We start from the raw sequence: 22,350 nt of genomic DNA on the forward strand, positions 1-22,350 counted from the left end.
TGTAGGTCTATGGACCTGTTCTTATGAACCCCAGTCTGATGGTGTAGGTCTATGGATCTGGTCACACGAACCTGGACTGACGGTGTAGGTCTATGGGCCTGGGTCTTATGAACCCTGGTCTGATGGGGAAAGTGCTGGTTACGTGCTGTATCACCATTTCATTGTAATTTCAGTGCTTTTCCAGACAGTCCATTGTGCAGAAAACAAATTGAAAATATCTCTGTTTTAACTGCATAAAAGAATGGTTCCATGCAGACAATCAAGGTTATGCAGTTACCTCCCAGCCAAACAGGCAGTCTTTTACACTAAGCCTATTTTCATGTGTTTTTCCACTTTGCTTCAACTGCTCATTGTCACATCCAACTAACTATTAATCATTAACCCTTAATGGTCTGGTTTGGCGATATCTTTCTTAAGCCCAACACTCGTCCACCTCAGACTGGGAACTGAGAAGGATTGTTGCCAGTTGTTATTTTTTTCCATCTATGTGAAAAATACTTGTGATTAAAAAGGATCAGTGTATTCCATTAGATCCCTCAGATGCAGAGATGGTGCATAGTGATAGCGTCTCAGGATTTGTAATCTAGAGGCCTTCACTTAGGAAAGGAAATATGCCATTCTTATCTGGTCTGGCTTACATGTGACTCCAGACAATCAGCAATGTGAGGTTTGCTTTTAACTGTTCTCGGAAATGGCCAAGCAAGCCACTCTGTTCAAGAGCAAACAGGGATAGGCAATAAACTGCTGGCCTTTTTGGTGATGCCCACATTCCATGAAAGAATAAAGAAGATAAAAATCTGAGCAACCAAATACATCATTAACTTCATGCATTTTTATAGCACCTTTGATGCAGGAAAATGTTTTCAAGCTGCTTCACAGGGCTGCTATGAAGCTAAATCTGACACCAAGCCTACATAAGGAGACATCAAAATAGGTGACTAAACATTTGTCCAAGGGAGTAGATTTTAAGGACCATCTTAAAGGAGGAAAGTGAGGTTGAGGGAAGGGTCCTCATGCTTGGTAGCTGAAGGCACAGTCATCAGAGGTGGAGCAGTGAAAATGAAGGATGTGCACAAGGAGTCTAGAGATTCTGAAGAGTTGTAAGGCTAGACAATGTTGCAGAGGCAGGATTGATGAGGACCAGAGATTGGAATTTAATAGGGGTCTGAATGATTTGCAAGAAGTATTGCAGAATTAGATGTGAAATTCCAGCCTGGTCTATCTTGCGCCTGTCAGCAACAATTTGCTGCATCTGTTAACTAAGTTCCAGGTTTCAATGTGAGATTCAGGCTAGGTAATGGTGAGTTGCCTATTAAAGGGGATTATTGCTTGTTGACTACCTTAATGAATGCGGATTGTGCCTACTGTGCCTTTAAGAGCAATGTGTTTTGTGCTGTTTCTCTTTCAGAGAAATGTTGCCACATGGTGTCAGAATGTCTCCTTCAGACAGGTAGTTGGTAAACAGCTTTTCGTTTCTCCCTGGGTGTTTTATGAGTGGGTGAGGTTAGAGCTCACACAGAATCAAGGAAGACTTTTAGTTTTGCTTTCAGTTGGAGAGAAGATTTCTGCTGCCTGCTGAGCTAAAACTTTGAGTTCCCGGCTGCGAGAGTGAAGATTTAGACAGCGAGGCTGCCTCTTAAATGTTAAAAGAAGCAGATTGTTCTTTTTTTTCTGGACTGGAGAGAGGCAGCCCATGAGAACCAGAACTGTTTTGCTGAATTGGATTTTTGCCAAAAGTTGTGCTTATGGGATGCTGCCTTAATGGAACAGTTGATGATTAGTGGTTAAGTAATACATTATCTTGTTGAGTATTTCAATCGAGTTCAAGTTAAGCCAGTTCTTTATTTTTGTATTTTAACTGTGCTGTAGGAATGAAGTGTGCTTTGATCAAAGCCTAATGGTAGACCAATCAAAACACATCTGGAAAAACAGCACCTTGCTCTTGCCTTTAAATAAATATGAAAGTTAGGGTCCAGGCTATCTCCTTACAAGACTTTGAGGTCTGGTCTGGCCTGGCCCATAACTCATTAAAATGAAACTTTAAATTGTACCAACTGTTACAAGAAAACTAGATGTTGAGAATTCATGACATGAAAGTTGGAGTGAGTACTTGGTGAAAGCAGCTCACCGCTTTCTCTGAACGATCCCCATGTTGGAGACCTGGCACCAATACATCAGGGCATGCTCCATGGGCACTGGCCATACGTACACCCCTTGCACGTCTGGTCTGTTTGTTTGCTTTCTGACCACTTGCTCACTTTGAGTCAACCTGGATACTCTCAACATCCCCGCCTTGCCCTTCAGCCAAAGATACTAGGCACATAGTCTTGCTATATTTCCCATTACCCACAAATTGCAGCAGCTGCTCCATGCACAGTAAGTGTACAAGATTTTTTTTATCAACCTGCTCATTGATATATCATAATACACAACTGGAGGAGGTGGGACTTGAACTCAAGCTTCCTGGTTCAGAGATTGAGATGTTGCTACTGCACCACAAGAACCTGACAGATGTTATGACCAGCCAAGGATTAGAAATTGGCTGTCAACTTCTTAGGTCCCTCTTGGTTGAACGCAACAAAATATTTTTATTTTCTCCTTTTGTAATCACACCTCAGGTAAAACATAATTAACCCCATCAAAATGAAGGAGGCAAATTACAAAGTTCACTTGCGTGAAAGAAAGAAAAATTTTGTTAGCTACTACTCCAAGAAAATAATAAAAATAAGTGTCAACACAAACAGATATGAACACAGGTATTACATTTGAAAAGAAGTTCTCGCGAGGGTGTCTAATGCAAATGGGAAGGAGACGGAAATTGCAGATTTCCTTGCTGAAATGACATCAGTGAGCCGAAATGTAATCAGCATGAGATTGCCAGTCCTCAGAAATTCCAGACCCTTGATTCCCACATCCTTGAAGTTTCCTATTCAAATCTTTTGATCCAACTTCTCAGATGTGTCAAATTCATTATCATCTCCAGTTTCTCCTTCCTTAGATTTAGATGTATTGTCACATATATCTAAAATATTCAGTGACATTTTTTTTTGTGTGTGTTGTACGCAAAATGTTGCAATGCTCCAGTGCCATCTCTTCAAACAACATCCACGATTTCACTATATAGGTTAGGTGACAAATAATTGCTACCTTCTGACTGACCCCATCTCTCTCATTCCAGTCAGCTCAGGTGCAGTCCTGAACTAAGATCCACATGTCTTACTGCACCATCTGCTGTGACCACCTGTTCTCCCAATATCGGCATTTTCAGCAACGTTTTCACTTCCAAAGCAGAAATGGTATAGCAACTGCATGGTCACTTGCTAAAATTAGGCTTAAATCTGCAACAACAACAATTTGTAAGCTGAAAGTACAACTTCACTATGCTTTGAAGTGGGTGAAGGGAGAACAGCAGATTTTGTAAAGGTGCATGTAATGCAGACTCATCAGTCTTGACTCATCGTTGATCTCTATTATAGGGCAGATTGTGCACATTTCATACTGTGTTGTAGCTGACTACCACTGTTCTTGTGGTGCATAGAATACTTTCTAATAGATGTGCTGTTCTCCCATTTTGTTAGCGTTGAGATTGAAACACCTTTACGAACAAGGTCCTAAATTCCAATTTACTTCCTGTCTTGTCCAGCGGAATTATTATTAAGGTACAGACGTTGTTGTGTACAACCTACCAAATTCACCAAAGATCCTTAGACAGCACCTTTCAAATGACTTCTTTCATTTAGAAGGACAAGGGCAACAGATATGTGGGAACACCACCACCTACAAGCTCCCCTCCAAGAGGCTAACCACCCTGACTTAGAAATACATCGCTGTTTCTTCACTGTTACTGGGTCAAAATCCTGGAATTCCTTCCCTAAGGGCAGTGTGGGTCAACGTACAGCATGTGGACTGCAGCAGTTCAAGAAAGTAGCTCACCACCACCCTCTCAAGAGCAACCAGGGACAGGCAATAAATGCTGGTCAGCCAGCAATGTCTACATCCCATGAATGAATTAATAAAAACACTTGGTCATGTATTAATGTTGTCGAAGTAATTGTTTGCATAACTGCACTAAGTTAGTGCATGACACACGCAATATACCTTGATGACCAGTGTGAATCAGGCATTTCAACATTGCCAGGCTTTTACTGTGTTGGTATTTTAAAGGATACTGGTTTACACTGGATTTTAGGTGACATTAAGCTCACAACTGTTACGATTTTCTTCAGTCTTCCATGGCACTTGACTTAGTGGAGAAGAAGGGGAAGGGCTGTCAAAGTCATTAGATGGTAGCAAAGGCTCATTGATTGGATCTACTGGTATGCTAGGGACAATCATTTGGCAATGGCTGAAAAAACACTGACTCCAGAGAAACTGAAGCTTCGCAGTAAAATTGTCTTCCATCTGCTTCAGAATGATTGGCACATAAGGATCACACTGCCAGTGTCTACTGAAGTGGCCATTGGCACTTTGTGTAACTTAGCTAATTCTGCCCTCCAGCTAATCTTATTTGACAGTTGCATATGCTTTTCCTCACTTCAAGATTACTGACCGAGAAAAATATCCCACAATGTTAATTGTAAATATAATACCTTGCCCCCCTGTGCCTAATCAACCTGGTTAGGGATGTTATGACCCACCTACAGAACAGGACTTGAACCTGAATCTCCCAGGTCAGAGGTAGGGATGCTACCACTACACCACATGAGCTCTTCAGGCAGTTTGGATCAACCTGTTTAGAGAAGTTATTACACACGCCTCTGAAGCAAGTGAGACTTGAACATAGGCCTCCTGGCTCAGGGATAGGGACACTGCCACCACACCACAACAGCCTGCTGATGTTAATTGTGTATTAATTCTGTCAAATTGCATGCAGGTGGAGGACATTAACTGAATATTCACTTGAAGGCTCCATAGTAGGTACGGATTAAAACTATGATAATTGAGTTCAAAGATATGTGCTTATAATGTGTAACTTCATAAATGAATGTCAAAATGTGTAGAGATTGGCTGTAGAGTTCTTGGTTGGAGGACAACAACAGTGTCTCCATCCTGGCTTCTTCCAATCAGTAGGTCTAAGGAAAAAAGATCAAAACCTGGTGATGACCCAAGACATTGAGTATGCAATTAGAATACTCAAAATAAAAAGAAAAGGTAGAAGGATATTTGAGAAAAATATCGATGCATCATTACAGAGTTGACAGCATAAATGAATATTTCATTGGCAACTCAAGTAAAACAGCTTATCTGATTTGGTTGTGACTCATAAGCATTCATTTCTGTGATAAAGGTGTGTTATATGTTATTATCATTTGGAAATTTGCATGTTCAAGTTGGGCTAAAGTAGATGTGTGGTTTCAGTCTGTGAAACCTTTTCTTAAAGCGGTCAGAAAATTCTTTGGAATCGTAAACAAAAGACATAATTTCCAAGAAGGCAAGAGATTTCAGTAAAACACCAAGCCGAATACTTGTGAAGTTAATTCATCAAGTGTTTGCAAAGTTTGACTTTTTTTGACATGCAGGGAAAACAGACCTGGAGCCACTTGTTGTTTGAGTTCAGTTCAGTCAAATCAGGCTTTGGTAAAGAAGAACAGTTTTCATCCTATCAGAAGGAAAGTATTTTAATTGTGTTGATATCTTTAGGCTGGAGAAAACAAATAAAGCTACATAAATGTGCATAAACATAAAATGGATTTATGCTGTCCTCCAAGCCAGGAGTTTTGAACGCACAATTCCTTTTTTTTGAATGTAATACGAACTATCAATTGTTAGCTGTAGGTCTTTACTAATGCACAGATATACTGAGATGATGGTAGTTCAGGAATGGTGCTCAACCCTGTAAGAAAAAAATAACCTATAGTATTGCATTGAATGAGCTCTGCAACTGATGAGAAAGTTCACCCATTTAGGAGCTGTACAGGCTGGGAAGGTTCTACATTTACCATTAGCTTGCATTGAGTAACTTATTAATGCTACTAGAGGATCTACAGATGCCCTCAATAGTCTTGACGGAGGGAGGGGGTAAATTGAGCAGGAGTCCTAGTGCTGGTTGTTAATTGATGAACCACTTTCTACGTATAAAAACGTTGGATGCTAGGATGTAATGCTTCCAGGGTCATACAAACGCGGGCTTGAAGACCAGAAGTCAAGATTGCTGTTGCTAGTTGGTGATTGACTATAAATTACGCTGCAACTACTGGTAATGGGATACAATTGATGGGAAAAGTCCAGGAGCATCAGCCCACGCAGTATGATTCATGCACACTGCGTTCTTTGAAATGACAATCTCTTTAATAATGCAGAAAGAGTCCTACTTCAGTGTGGACCATGAAAAGAGGAAATTTATAGAGGTAAGGTGGTCAGTAATTCAAAAAAGTGAATGATAGCCATGAGGTGACTTATCATTTTGATGGCTTTTCAATTTTTTTTAATGAACAATGTCTAAAAAATCAAATTATGTAGCTGACTCAAATCCATTTAATGTTTCCAATGACCAAAATGCTTCACAAAGAATGTATTTTATGTTTCTATCCAGTTAGATTAATGTTTTTCTGCTAGGGGAAGTGGATTGTCTAGCTACTCAGCCACATTACGGAACTGCTACATAGCTGTATTATTTTCTGAACTCAGTGCATGTATCGATACTTACAACATTCAGTGATATCTTTGGCTTATAATAGTATTGCTGTATGTCCTTGTGGTGGGATTCATTTTTAAAATGCCTGCAGTTCATACATGCCAAATGATCAAGTCTCATTAGTATTTTAAATTAGTGTCACTTTGGCAAAGGAAGTCTTACATATAACTAGTTGGCTCCTTGGGCCATTGCACTAAGGTTGCGGTGCTGATTTTGACATTGAATGACAGCTATTAGCACTGTTGATCAGACAGGTATCAGGAAGATCAAGTTTTTTTAAAAGCATTGTCAGGATGAGGGCATCACTGGCTAGGCCAGCATTTATTACCCATCCTTAATTGCCCAGAGGGCAGTTAAGAAACAACCACATTGCTGTGGGTCTGGAGTCACATGTAGGCCAGACCTGGTAAGGATGGCAGTTTCCTTCCCTAAAGGACATTAGTGAACCAGATGGATTTTTCCGACAATAGACAGTGGATTCAGGGACATCAGTACACTCTTAATTCCAAATTTAAAGAAAAATTATTGAATTCAAATTTCACCATCTGCAATGGTGGGATTAAAACCCAGGTCCTCAGAACATTACCTAGGCCCCTGGATTAACAGTCCAGTGATTATAACATTAGGCCATTGTCTTCCCATCACCTCTTATTGCAGTGGAAACAGTAACAAAGCTGTACATTTCCAGATTGTTGCCACAAATATTTTTCCTTATTCTTTTCTTCACCGCCATCTGAAAGACTTCAAGAATGCTCCACTTTCTTCAAATGTTGATTGAAAAAGGTCCTCAATTGAGAGAAGCAAATGATGCATTCCTGTCCCAGCTTTCTACACTTTAATATTTCAAAATCTTTTGATTGTTTTGCTCCCCTAAACCATTCCTGCACTTGCCACCATTTCAATAGCTAATGCAGCGCTAAGAAGTAGAGATAAAAAAAAATATTCAGGGGATTGTGGTAGCTAAATTTTCATCAATCTAATTAATATGGGAACTCATGGCAATCAGTTTTCTGCATCACACTCTCCTTTGAAAAACTCCAGTAAAATCTTGTGCTCCTGTAATAAAACGGTTTTTGTTGTCCATTTATTCGGAGGCTTATGGTAGCTGAATTTTAGTTAGTCTAATCAACTCAGGAAGCGATGATGATCATTTTGTTACATCACACTCCACATCAAAAAGCTCCAGTAGGAGCTTCATGATAAAAAAAGTCTCACACACATGCGCACACACACCTCGTCCATTTATGATAGATGTCCTTTATTGCCTCGAGATTTGCCAAATCAGTTTTGAGCCACTTCTTTTCAACATCTTTACTATTGTAATGTAGGATGATATGGCATACAACAATATCCCACAAAAAAGTCATATGCTAATGACCAGATGATCTGTTTTAGATAAAAGATGGTCAGATAATTGTGGAGAAATCCCTATCTCTCCTTTGAAATAGTGCCCCTGTGATATTTTATGTACAACGGAGAAGGGAGCAAGGACCTCAGTTTAACATCATATTTGACTTATGGCACCTTCAACTATGAACTCCTCCTTTGGTAGTCACTGGATTTTTCAGCCTAGATTATTGTTGGTCTTGATTCTGTAATGCAAGATCTGTGACCTGTATATGTTTAAATATCATTTATTTTGCATTTTGAATATTGAATTAGTGGCATGTGGGTTTCCTGTATATGAAAAGGTTTAATGATTAACTTGTAAGTATTTTTGTAGCCAACGTGGTATCAAATTTAAAAAAAAATAGTATGAGAGAACTAGCTCTTGAAGGTTAATGGAAATTTGTTTACATTGAGGGACGTTTATAAGCACAGAATAAGCAATATAGGCATTAGGCTTCAGTTAGAAAGCTCTGGAAATGGCTTTTTCTTATAACTGACGGAAACAATTATAGATTGGAAATGTTTTTAGGGTCAGCCTGGCAGTTTTACAGAAGTGTTGGCTAAAAATAGATTTCTGAAACAATTGCACCTAAAGAAGGAAGATGGCTTAGAACTGTTAAAAATTAGATTACCTCTGTGTGAGAAATTGTTTTATTAAAGTTCCAGACTGGGAGAGTTTGGTTATAACCTTTAAAAGTGGTTATTTGAAGCTGAGAAAGTCTACTGTCAGTAATATGAAGGCTCAAGAAAGAGGCAGAGTTTGCGAACAAATAATTGAAGGCACAATTAATTCACACCCTTTCGGTGATAGAGAAGGAAATGCACTTCGGTGTTTGAGTAAAGGGATGTTGGTGTCAAAAATTGGACACTGGGTGCCATTGATTTCAGAATTTCTAATAATTTAAGGGAATATAAAATTAATAGAAAATGAATATAAATTTAAATGAATATAAAACGAACAGAAAACCATCAAAACTACATGGAGTTTAGAGAAATAACTGTCCCAAGCCATCAGCCAAATCAGTTGGAATTTTTCTTTAGAAACACTATTGACTTAAATCTTAACTCATAAATCATGGAGTGGTAACTTTGTTGCATATGGTGAGATTGCTTTCTAGGTCATCATGCAGAATATCTTGGGACATGAGCTGCTGCAAAGACACATCCTAGATGTAGAGACCTTTGAATGTGGCAGAAGAAAGAGGAAATTATTGAGTCAATGACTTGCTCCATTACTATTACCTCAGTGCAATTTCCAGGGGCTTTTGTGTGCAGCTCCACCATCCCCTTGCTGAAACTACCATAGTTCCATCACTTCCTTAAGATCAATGGTGATTATGAATTTCCTGGATTAATGCCAGCTTTTGCAATGTGTCTCTTAGACTGAAAGGTTATGAGAACACTTCTAAGATTGGTACCTGCAAGAAACCCATTTCACATAATATCAAATTCAGAAAATGTAAGAACATGGACAGTCTGTTAGAATTAACCAATCTGTGCGTATGCACTGTTGGATTTTAATTGCCAAGGCACATTTGCTTCTCAGAGTAAACTATGCTCATGATTCCACATGGCATTATGGTGTGCGAGGAGCTGGCTGAATGCCTCATGTATTAATTTAGCCTAAAGCATGTGGGAGTGAATTGAAATTGGTTAATGGCAGTAGCACCAAACAGGGTTATAGCATCACATCCAAACTTCTATCCTTTGAAATTGACAGAATGATAAGTCAAACTATTTTAGGGGGAGGGGATGACCTAGTGGTATTATCGGCGGACTGTTAACCCAAAGACCCAGATAACGTTCTGGGAACCAGGGTTTGAATCCAACCATGGCAGATGGTGGAATTTGAATTCAATAAATATCTGGAATTAAGATTCTAATGATAACTGTGAATCCATTGTTGATTGTTGGGAAAACCCATCTGGGTCTCTAATGTCCTTTAGAGAAGGAAACTGACATCCTTACCTGGTCTGGCCTAAATGTGACTCCAGACCCACAGCAATGTGGTTGACTCTTAATGCCCTCTGGGCTACTAGGGATGGGCAATAAATGCTGCCTAGCCAGCGATGCCTTCATCCTATGAATGAATAAAGAAAAACAAAATTTGGTTTGTAGTCTTACTGTCAGTTTTGCTTCAGTTAACATTGAAAAAAATTATTGCCAATGGTAATTATGTATGATGGATAAAAAAAAAAGATACACTGGCATTGGAGGGAGTTCAGTGAAGTTTAAATAGGGTGATACGAAGTATGCAGGCACTGTCTTATGAGAAGAGGGTGAGTAGATTGGATCTCTGCTCACTAGAATAGAGAAGAATGTGAGGTGTTCTTATTGAAACACACAAGATGACAGAGTAGATGTGGAAAGGTTGTTTCCCTTTTTGGGAGAATCTATGACCAGAGGATGTAATCTCAGAATAAGGGCTCATTCATTTAAGACAGAGATTGGGAGGATTTTTTTTTCTCTGAGGCTTGTGAATTCTTTACCACAGAAGGCTGTTGAGGCTGGATCACTAAATATATTCAAGACCGAGACAGATTTTTAATCAGTAAGGGAAAGGGGGTTATGGGGTAAAATCAGGCAAGTGGATTATCAGATAAGCCATGACCTCAATGGATGGCAGAACAGACTTGAAGGGCTGAATGACCTACTTCTGCTTCTATTTTTATGGTGTTAGGGTGAATATTTTCCAAGTGAATTGAAAGCAAATCTATGATTCTGCAAGATTAGTTGTGAATGACTGTTTTGTTCTATTGGAGTAATTTTGACTCCCTTTGGTTTATCAAAGTGGATTTAGCATTTTTGTTTCAAATGTTTCTCAAATGAACATGTTTTACTGTATTTAATCCATTTTGACCCCACCAGAGCCACCAGCCTGCACATTCTATGAAGATAAAGTAAAGAAATTTTGCAAAGTAATCTGTACTTTTAAATTAATTCCGATCAAATCAGAATAAAAAGAACCAGATTGAGATGAATTTAGTTTAATCTCTGGTAATTCAATTTTGATCTAGATTATCTGGGCAGCAACAACACCTATCAAACGGTTCTGATCAGGTCCTTGTGCCCTTGCTCTTAAAGCGAGCAGGAAATCTCAGTTTCTCAGTGAGCGATTTCATTTAGGAAAGCCATTATAGTGCCAATGTAGTTTAGAATTCAATTCAAAATTGCTCTATACAGACAGGCAGATGGAAATGTAGCTAAAGCCAGAGTTTCTTGCACTGGCACCATCCATTAGAAAATGAGAACATTCCAAGTTTGAGTGGACTTTGTTCTCCTCGCCTCTGATCTGTTGCTGTGGCAAACCTAACAAGAAAACCAGGATATCCTGGAGTAAATGTTGGAGTGTCAGTTGTGCCTCAGTTGTCACCTCCTGAGTCAGAATAAGCATTCTAGTTCCAAGACGCATTTCAGGATCTGAACACATCATTCTTGGGTGAAATGCTGCACCATTGGAGGTGCCGTATTTTGGATGAGGTGGCAAACTGAGGCTCTATATGCCCCTCAAATTTATGTAAAAAATTACACGGTTCACCTTTGAAGAGAAGTAGGAGCACTGTCTTTGGTCTGCTGGCCACAATGCAGCTTTCAATCAACATCATCAAACCAATTATCTGGTCATTACCACATTGCTGCTTTGGGGAGTTTGCTTTTGACAATATGTCCCTGCCTCTCCCACAACAACAGCCACTAAACTTCAAAACTACTTCATTGGTTAGGACATTCTATTGGTGGTCATAAAAATATTCACAATATAAATGCAACATTTTATTTTTCTCTTTAATAAATTAGCATTGGTTAGATTGATGACCAAAATGACACAATTTATGGCATGTCTGGTGGATTTTGCCATGATAAGAAATTCTAAGCCAATATACCTGAATGATCTTCAAATTAAATTCTATCATTCCTTTCTTGTTTTAGGCTCCAGTCCAGTGCAACAAGGAATTTAGACTACCAACTCTTCAACTCCAAGTTGCAAGGCAATGATTTCAATGATAAAACACCTTTATTGAATGGTATATCTGAAGGGAATGGGTAAGTTGCAAAATTAAATGAAATGTATCTCCTTGACTGCAAATTAAATGTAAAAGACAGACAAAGGGGATGTTAAAGGCAGCAACAGAGCTGAAACATGAAAAAGAAAAATGCTTATAGTTTGCATCATCTATTTTGTTGGAACAACCTGTAGCAGTTATTACTTGGATTTTCAATAAAGGTTGCTTGAAAAATTAAGTACCCTCAATGAGAACAAAGATATTTTTGGTGATTCTTTTTTAAGATTGATGGCTGGATCATGTAAAACACTATTGGGCCAATGTTTTACTTTACATTTCACTGCAGTGAAATTCATCAGCCACCTATCTACCCACTACACCAACAGGTCAATGTCTACATTGTCCACCTCACTAGTGATTATAATGAGGTCAGCCAGGTGGACTTCTTAGAATGAGATCCCTGATTGGGGCTGTTAATCTGGTCCAATCAGGGTACAGCCCCAATCAGGGAGACCTGGCTGACAGGAGTGTCAGAGGTTCTGTTCATGCTAAGAGCTGGCTCTGAAAGAGCTAGATCAGTGCTAAATAAAGGATGTAAATAAAGGATAGCTTCGTAACAGGATACCGGCCCCTGTGGAGTTATTTCACTCTCTGTTTACAATTCTTCTGAGTTTTGTGTCATCTGCAAAATTTGTAACTGCTCTCTGCACACCTACATCTAAGTAATTTAGGAAAAGCAAAGGTCCCAGTACCCTGATTCCCTGGGAACTCCACTGTAAACTTCCTCCAGATTGAAAATGTCCATTACGTTATTTCCTATCCTTCAGCCAAGTTTGTATCCATGTTGCCACTGAATGTACATCCACAGTTATCTTTTGGCTACATGTCCTTTAATTATAAAAACACATGCTGCATTTAAAGTTCAATATCTTAGTAAGTTCCGAGGAAGTTCCTCCATTGTCATGGCAGTATTTAAATTGGTTCAAGGTACCAATCATAAGTTAGCAATGAAAGGTATTTTTTTCAATGACACACATTTCATAAAAAACATATTAGTTTGCAAGGCATTAATTGTTACGACTTCAAGATTTCCTGCTTCCCAGTTAGCTAGGTATTCCTTCGTTGACAGGCTCTCTTTGACAGCTTCTTCCCCTGTTTTCCCTTTGCTGGCACTGGCTTCTTCCCCTCCTTTGCAGCTATTAGCTTCCCCAACATGTTTTGTCCATACCCTCCCCACAACTACTTGCTTTGCCAGCGACCCACACGCCCCAACTGCCCCAGTCTCATCTCCCCCAACTGCCTGTCTCCCTACCATCCTTGTCTTGCAGATGGAAAGTAGATTGCTATGCCTCCAGCATCTCTCAATTGAATTCCTGCAACTCCCTCCCTAGCAGCACTGTGGTTGTCCCTATATGGACTGTAGTAGTTCAAGATGGTGCCTCACCACAATCTTCTTGAGGATAATTAGGGAAGGACAATAAGTTCTAGTCTTACCAGTGATGCTCACACTGCAAAAATGAATAAATGAAGTAAAATATCGATTTTCCCAACCATTGATTATTAGCTGTTCCAGAACTTAATTTGCATTGCCATCCTTAGTCTAGAATTGGCTTTATTGTCATATGCAGCCGAATGAGTCTAGTGAAAAGTTTGTAACATCGCCGCTTTGGCGCCTTCTTAGGTACAGGATACCTAGGTGTAGATACTTAAATGTTTGTTAGAGAATTGAAAGAGTTAAAAGAAGTCTAACTATTTTAATGAGGTCTGAGAGACAATCTTTGGGATTTTACAGACATCACTGCTTGTGTGCAGTGTACATTTGGTGAGGGAGAACAGATGGTCTTGAATTTCCAGATTGAATTTGATCTCCCTATCTCCATTACTCTCTCTTTCGCTCCTCTGCTTGTTTCTCTCTTTTTCTGTGTCTCTCCTTCCATCTGTTTCTTTCTCCCTCTCTCTCATATGCATACTGTGAGCAATAAGTGACTTATGGAAATGATAAACAGGTTATTAAAATTTAATATAAAGGGTAGTGAGGTGCTACAGTTTGAAATAAAAGAGGTAAAAATTGACTCAGGCACTTTGATAAAGGCTTACACTATTGAGAAAAACAATTTCAACGGCCATGATGCACAATCTATACTCAAGTATATTAATAAGTGGAAGTAGGTCAGGGAAATTCCCAAATCTGGAGAATTGCATACTTTTCAATCTATCATCACATTAAATATTTAATATTCCTAGACCATTCCAAGTAATATTAAAATCTTGCAGCTCTGCTTCTCGACCTAAACAGCCTTAGGGAAGATCAAAATGCCTCATTGAACGTATTTTTACATTTCAATCCATCCTACTAAAAATTCTAATTGTGTTTTCTCGGAACACATTGAATAGGAGTTCACATTTTTGAGTTATTCTGGAGGTTCTGTTGCATTAAAATAGACTTCAGATTCCAAGCTTTCTTTGACAAAAATCTTTTATAATTTGTTTTACTAATCTCTGTTTAAATAAACTAATGAGGCTTTATTCTGTCTCACGGAGGTTATATTTCCACAGCAATATTAGTTTTAGTTAACACAAATTCAATTATAGTTAGTGGTACTTAAGATAAAATAACACTAACTGTAATATATCATTATTTTGATTAACTACTCATGAAAGATGATTATATGAACTTAATTTCTTAGTTTGAGTATTCTGGGTGTGTGTTGTTTGACTCATGCCCATATTGTTTCAAGATGTCTTCAGTACTAGGTTGCAAGCTACTGAGTGAGTTAATCAACCTATTATTGCCAGTTGTTAAAGAAGAAGGCAGTTGATGAAAGTTTTGAAATAACCTTAGCCTTAGCTGAGAGGAGTCTTCAGCAGCATCCGTCCATCTATGCAGGAGGATGGATATGCAGCAAATCTATTGGGGATGAGGTATCTTGGATTAGCCAAAGGAGATGCAGAGTTATCAGATGTCATTGTGGGCTTTTGATTTTGGTGTTGGTGGCTCGCTGCAGTCAATGATTGTCATAGTCTTGTCCGCTATTTCCCCCTGACAATGGCTAGTGTTTCTTAGGTGTGAAAATCGACGTATAAAAGTGATGATGTCATGTTGGCAACCACGCTTAATGCTGAGCTTGCGGTGTTTTTCTTGTATTCTGGCTGCAGCTATCACTTAGATTCACAAGATCCTTACAGTGGGGAAGCGGGTTAGGGTCCACACCGATCTTCTGAAGAGCAGCCCACCCAGACCCACCTCCTTACCCTATCCCTGTAACTCTGCATCTCCTTTGGCTAATCCAGCTAGCCTGAACATCCCTGGACACTATGGGCAATTTGGCATGGCTAACTCGCCTAACCTGCACATCTTTGAACTGTGGAAGGAAACTGTAGCGCCTGGAGGAAACCCATGCAGACACAGGGAGAATATCCAAACCCCACACAAACAATCACTAAAAGGTGGAATCGAACCCGGATCCCTGGCACTGTGAGACAGCAGTGCTAACCACTGAGCCACCGTGCTGCCCTTCATACAGTGTTCTGGAGTACCTAAAAACACTCAACACAAGTTTACAAATGTAAACCCAGCAGCAGTTTATTGATCAAGCATGCATACAAGGGAGAGTGTCTGCAGATTACTGTAAAAGGCATCTCAACTATTCAACAGATTTCTAGTCGAGTCATAGAGCTGTACAGCACGGAAACAGGCCCTTTAGTCCGACTCGTCCACGCTGACCAGATATCTTAAATTAATCTAGTCCCATTTGCCAGCATTTGGCACATATCCTTCTAAACGCTTCCTATTCTTATACCCATCCAGATGCCTTTTAAATGTTGTAATTGTATCAACCTCCACCACTTTCTCTGGAGCTCATTCCATACGTGCACCACCCTCTGCATGAAAAGGTTGCCCCTTAGGCCCTTTTAAATGTTTCCCCTTTCACCTTAAGCCTATGCCCTCTAGTTTTGGACTCCCCTACCCTGGGGAAAAGATCTTGGCTATTCACCTTATAGTTGTACCATTCTTGCAACATTACTTCATGTGCCATAATTACAATTTAGATCGTATGCCCTAGTTTATACTTTCCTTTCATACTTACATGGCAATGTAAAAATAAATCACATCTGATGACCCCTTCTCCCTCTACCATTTTCTTCCTTCTCAAATCAAAGTATTCTGACTTCTACTTAGTCTAACCTTCACAACTTTACATTTCTCTTTCTGTCCATTCTTTTTTATCATGAATATTAATTCGTCAAAAATAGTAATGACCTAGTCCATCCAGCCTTTACTTGTCATTGTCAGCGAATGTATCTCTCAGCCCCCACCCCCTCCCCCCACCTGATTACAGCACCATTTTTGCTTTGAAAGCTACATCTGGTAACCAATACCCTAATTAGACAGTTAGTCCTAAATCATTCCTGTAAATTGTAAAGATTAAGCAAAGTATGTACATAAGAATGTAAGAATTGAGAGCAGAAGTAGGCACATCCGCCTCTCAAGCCTGCTTCATCATTTAATATGATCATGGTTGATCTCACCTAGGCCTTAACTCCACTTTCCTTCCCGTTTTCCATAATGTTTCAACCTATTACTAATTAAAAATCTGTCTATCTCCTCCTCAAATTTACTCAATGTGCCAGCGTCCAGTGCAGTCTGGGATAGAGCATTCCATTGATTCATGACCCTTTGAGAGAAGTAATTTCTTCTCATCTCTGTTTTAAATCTGCTACCCCTTATCCTAAAATGATGGCCTCTCATTCTAGATTGACTCACATGAGGAAACATCTTATCTGAGTCTACTTTGTCCACCCCCTTCAGCATCTTATATACTTCAATTAGATCTCCTCTTGTTTTTCTAAACTCTACAGAATATAGGCTTAAGCTGCTCAATCTCTCTTCATAGGGCAGACCCATCACCCTGGAATCAATCCAATGAACTTCCCGTAAACTGCCTCTGATGCAACTATATCCGTCCTTAAGTGAGGGGACCAAAATTATACGCACAACTCCAGATGAGGTCTCACTAATGCCCTGTACAGTTATAATCAATCCTATGCATCCATGTAACTTGGCACATTGATCCCTTCAATGGAGAAGGAAATACCAGTCTATTTTACTCCATTCTTCACTCTCGACTTTTGGAAATGGTTTCCTTAACTTGTGCAGGGCATGCTATCATGAAAGAAGAGAATGAGACTGAGGAGCTTTTGTGGGCAGCTGATTTTCTCCCAAATCTTGCAGCATCATGCTCTTCTGAGAATGTTGAATGCTCTAGTGAAACTAATGTCAGTAATGTGAAAGAAGTACATTCTGTTCTTTACACTTCTCTTGTGCCTGGTGTGTCGAGAAGATCATGTCCATTGTTGATCTGCAACCATGGAAACCAGACTCTGCTTCTGAAGGCAAAACAGTTCTACAAGTTGATTAAGTGTTTTAAGCAAGACCGTAGTGAAGGCCCTTCCTGGCTTCAATATAAAGTGCGATGCCTTGTGCTCGTTGTGGCTCCTTCTGTCACCTTAGTTCAATACAATGTGATGTTGTTTTTGTGGAATGTCTGTCCTTTGGAAAGAAATTCCATCCTCCAACTGAGAAATAGAAAGCCGATGTGAGAGCCTTATTGGGCAGGAAAATTGTTGATGGGTGTTTTATTGATAGGATTTAGTGCTGTAATGGGTCCGATTAGATTGGACAATAGCAAATGTATTCAAACCGTAGGGTAGACAGAAAGCAGGAAACTACAGGCCGGTTAGCGTAACATCTGTCTTAGGGAAAATATTATAATCTATTTATTAAAGACTTTATAGGAGCATAGGAGCAGGAGAAAGCTATTTAGCCGCCTCATGCCTGTTCCAACAATCAAAGATCGCAGCTGATCTATGGCCTAGTGAGGTACTTAGGATGCTGGAGTTCTTTGAGAAAGTAGTGTGTGCTGGAGGCAAAAGAGAATTGGTGGCTTTCCTGCATCTATAGAAGGCATTTGAGAAGACGCCACGTCAAAGGTTATTGTGGAAAATGAAAGTTGGTGGTATAGTGGAGAGCATATTGGCAAGGATAGAAGATTGGCTGGCTGCCAGGAAGCTGAGCATTGGCACAACTGGCTCTTTTTTTGGTTGGTATGCCATAGGAATCTGTGCTGGGGCCTCAACTTTCGTCATTTATATAAATACTTGGATGAAGGGTCTGACGGTATGCTATCGATACAGAAACAGGTAGGAAAGTCAGGTGTGAAGACGACATAAGGAGCCTATAAGAGGGAGACAGATAGGGTGAATAAGTGGGCAACGATCTGGCAAATGGAGTATAATGTGGGAAAATGTAAAATTGTCCATTTTGGCAAAAAGAATAAAAAAAAATCCAAATAATGAGAGACTACAGACCTCAGAGATACAAAGGGATCTGGCTCTCCTTGTGCATGAATTGCAAAAGTTAATTTATGGGTACAGCAAGTAATGTGGAAAACTAATAGAATATTATCATTTACTGCAAGGGGAACTGAATACTAAAATAAGGGAGTTGCACATCAGCTATACAGGGCCCTGGTGAAACCACATCAAGAGTACTGGGTGCAGTATTAGTCTCCTTATTTAAGGAATAGAGTAAAGAGTTTCAGGTAAGATTTACTAAACATATACCTTAAATGGCCGGTTTTACAAGGAAACATTAGGCAGGATAGGCTTGTATCTATTGGAGTTTAGAAGATTAAGAGGTGATTTGTTTGAAACAGATAAGATCCCAAGAGGTCTTGGCAAGTTAGATGTGGAAGTGTGAACTGAAATGAGAAAGAACTGCTTTTACAAGTGTTTGGTAGGGTGGTTGCATTTTGAAAAGCAAGAAACCTGATACCCCATGTTAAGCATCATGTAAACAACTGTTTGAACAAGCAGGATTTGAAAGCGGAGTTCCACATGATTTGGAACCGAGGGAGTGTAACATAGAAAATAGGAGCAGGAGTAGACCACTTGGCCCTTTGAGGCTGATCTGCTATTCAATATGATCATGAATCATAGAATCCCTACAGTGTGGAAGTAGGCCATTTGGCACTCCAAGTCCACATTGCCCCTCTGAAGAACATCCTACCCAGACCCACCCCTCCTAACCCTTTCCCTGGAACCTGGCATTTCCCATGGCTAATTCACCTAACCTACACATCCCTGGACACTATGGGCAATTCAGTATGGCTGATCTACCTAACCTCACACATCTTTGGACTGTGGGAAGAAGCTGGATGACCCAGAAGAAACCTACGCAAACGTAGGGAGAATTTGCAAACTCCACACAGAGAGATGCCCAAGGATGGAATTGAACCTGGGTTCCTGGCACTGTGAGGCAGCAGTGCTAACCACTAAGCCACTGTGCTACCCCCAATGCTAGTCAACTTTATCCTGTTTTCACTTTCTCCCCATGCTGCTTGCTTTCTTGAGCTGTAAAATCTATATGTAATCTTACCTCCTTAAAAACATTCAGTGTTTTGGCCTTAACTGCTTTCTGTAGCAGAGAATTTCAAAGGCTCACCACTTTTGGTGGAGAAATTTCTCTTCATCTTGGTCCTAAGTGGCCTATACCATATGCTTAGACTATAACTCCTGGTTCTGAATTCCCTTTTCATTGGGAACATCCTTGCTGCATTTACCCTGTCTAATCCTGTTCGAATTTTATAGGTTTCTAAGAGACCCTACTCATTCCTCTATGCTCCAGTGAATGCAATCCGATGGATCCAATCTTTCTTCATATGTCAGAGCTGGCATCCCAGGAACCAATCTGGTAAACTTTTGTTGCACTCCCCCCAGAACGTCCTTCCTCAGACAAAAAAAACCAAAATGGCACACAGTGCTCTAGAAATGGTCTTAGCAAACTCCTGTACAATAGTAGCAAGGCATCCTTGCTCCTGTACTCAAATCCTCTCACGGAAGGTCATCATTCCATTTAACCTCTTCAAGCCTTCAGCACCTGTATTACTTACTTTCAGCAGCTGGTGTATAAGGACTGTCAGGTCTTGTTGCACCTTCCGTTTTCCCAATCTATTGCCATTCAGCCAACAATCTGCTTTCCTGTTTTTGCTACCAAAGTAAATAACCTCACATTATCCACATTATACTTCACCTACCATACATTTTCCGCTCATTCAACTTATCAAAATCCCATGGGAACTCTTCTGCATCCTCTTCACCCTCCCACCTACCTTTGTATCACCTGCAAACTTGGAGATATTACACTTAATTCCCTCATCTAAATCATTAACACTGATTCCTGCAGTACCCCTTGAGTCACTGTCTGTCACTTGGAAAATGACCTGTTTATTTCTACTTTTCATTTTCTGTCTGCTAACCAGTTCTCTGTCAGTACATCACACCAAGTCCCATGCGATTTAATTTTGCATGCTAATTTCTTTTGTGGGACCTTATTGTCAGTCTTTTGGAAGTTCAAGTAAACAACATCTACTAGCTTGCCAGCCAGGTGAATCTCATAGAATGAGTTCCCTGATTGGGGCTGTGAACCTGATCCAATCAGGGAACCCTGGGTGACAGATATAAACAGGAACGTCAGAGGTTCAGTTCAGTCTGAGATGTGGCTCTGAGGATGCCAGACTGGTGTCAAGTACAATGTAAATAAAGGGTGATTTGGTGACCGGATACCAGTTTCTGTGGCATAATTTCATCCCCCTTATCAGTCAAATAATTACATTCTTGGAAAAACATACAGATGCAGCCCTGCTTGGTGCCAATCTTCTGCTTTTCCCCCATAACCCTGCACCCTATTTCAAAAAGGTTGGTAACAACAAGCTGACTGGTCCATGGGCTAATGACCAGTTATTGATGACAGAGACTTTTGTTTACCAACAACTGTGTGATTGGTTCTCAGATAAATGAAGAATTTAGAACTAGTAAAAAGTTAGAGGAAAAAGTATTCAGTTCTCTTCCAGTCTCTCTGCAGTCAAAACTAACTTTAAACCTGAAGAGTGCAGAAGTGATTCCAAAGTTTGTTTCTAGGCATGAGAAACTTCAGTTATGAGGACAGAATGAAGACATTGGGACTGTTCAACTTGGAGAGAAGAGGTTTCCTGCTTGTAAAATGAGCAAAACCAAGAGGGCATAGATTAAAAGTGATGTGCAGAAAAAGCAAGGGTTATGGGAAAACAACCCTTTTCACTCAGTGAGTAGTTAGGGTATAGAATGAATTGTCTGGAAATGTGGTGGAGGCAGCTTTAAATGAGGCATTCAAGAGGGTATTGGATGATTATTTGGATAGAAGTAGTATGCAACGATATGGTGAAAAAGCATGATATTGGCACCAGGTAATGATGCTAATTTGAAGAGCCAGTACAGGCAAGTGAGCCAATTGGCCTCCTTTTACACTTTAACAGCTCTGTGATTCTGTAATTCTGTGAAGAAAACCAGTTTATCTTTCCTGCAACAGTTATTGTAAGCTGTGATTTTTAGCTGATAAGTCAGAGACCTTTTATAAGTGAACTAGCCACCTTATGTCCCTTACAAAAATGTGGAAGCATTTGGAGAAAGATGACGAAGCAATGTGCTAGCCAGCAGCAGAATTGTAAGGACCATCTCAGCAACAGAATCTGGAAACAAAGACTAATGAACTGTCTTTCTAGTTCTACCCTCTGCCCTACAATCTATTTTCCCTGTCTATCTTTCTGTATGTATGTGTAAGGGAAAGTTTAGAAGGAGATTAGAGTTTCAATCGGTAGTATGATATGCTGACGGTTAATGATCGTTTACCTATTGCTAGAATTTAATTACTTGTGATAAATAGTGATTCTTGTTTGGTACAGAAACCCGGCCCATGCTTTCTACCAACCTGAGTCTAAAAAATCAGGCATTTTGGGGAACTTCACCTACTTTTTATAAATCTTTAACTTTTGTGACAACTCTGGAAATAGCGGAGTTTGATTTCCAGTGCATTACCCCAGTGAAGTGTAACAAAGGTATGATTCCTCTTGTGGGAGAATCCAGAGGTAGGGGGTCACTGTTTAAGCACAAAAGATTGCCTACATAAGACAGAAATAAGCAGATTTATTTTCTCACAGATGCTCGTGAGACTTCGCAAGTCTCTTATTTAAAAGGCGGGGAATCAGAGTTTGTCTGCTTATCAAAAACTATGAAAGTTTATCAAGTGGCTGGAACATTAAGAAATCAACAATGGTGGTCAGGGCCGAAGCCTTGTGAGCGGTGGTGAAGCCTGGGGTGACCGATGGAGGTCAGCAGTGGTGGTCGATGGTACAGGCAGCTGGTGAGCACGGGTGGATCTTAGTCCATTGCAGGGGAGAGTGAGAATTCTTAGGGAAGCCTAGCTTAGAGCATCTGCAGGCCCATGGCTTA

The 22,350-nt window shown here is 39.9% G+C and overlaps 1 protein-coding gene across 1 annotated transcript in view; it reads left to right on the top strand.

Annotated features, from left to right (window-relative positions):
* Positions 1-22,350, top strand: part of oca2 (oculocutaneous albinism II) — a 403,227-nt gene that overhangs the window by 51,007 nt on the left and 329,870 nt on the right. Inside the window, exon 2 of the mRNA XM_048598233.1 lies at positions 11,951-12,064. Within this exon, the coding sequence (XP_048454190.1) occupies positions 11,951-12,064 (114 nt within the window). The remainder of the gene's footprint in view (positions 1-11,950; positions 12,065-22,350) is intronic.

The sequence above is a fragment of the Rhincodon typus genome, chromosome 6 (assembly GCF_021869965.1).
Source record: "Rhincodon typus isolate 14 chromosome 6, sRhiTyp1.1, whole genome shotgun sequence".
Classification (NCBI taxonomy): Eukaryota; Metazoa; Chordata; class Chondrichthyes; order Orectolobiformes; family Rhincodontidae; genus Rhincodon; species Rhincodon typus.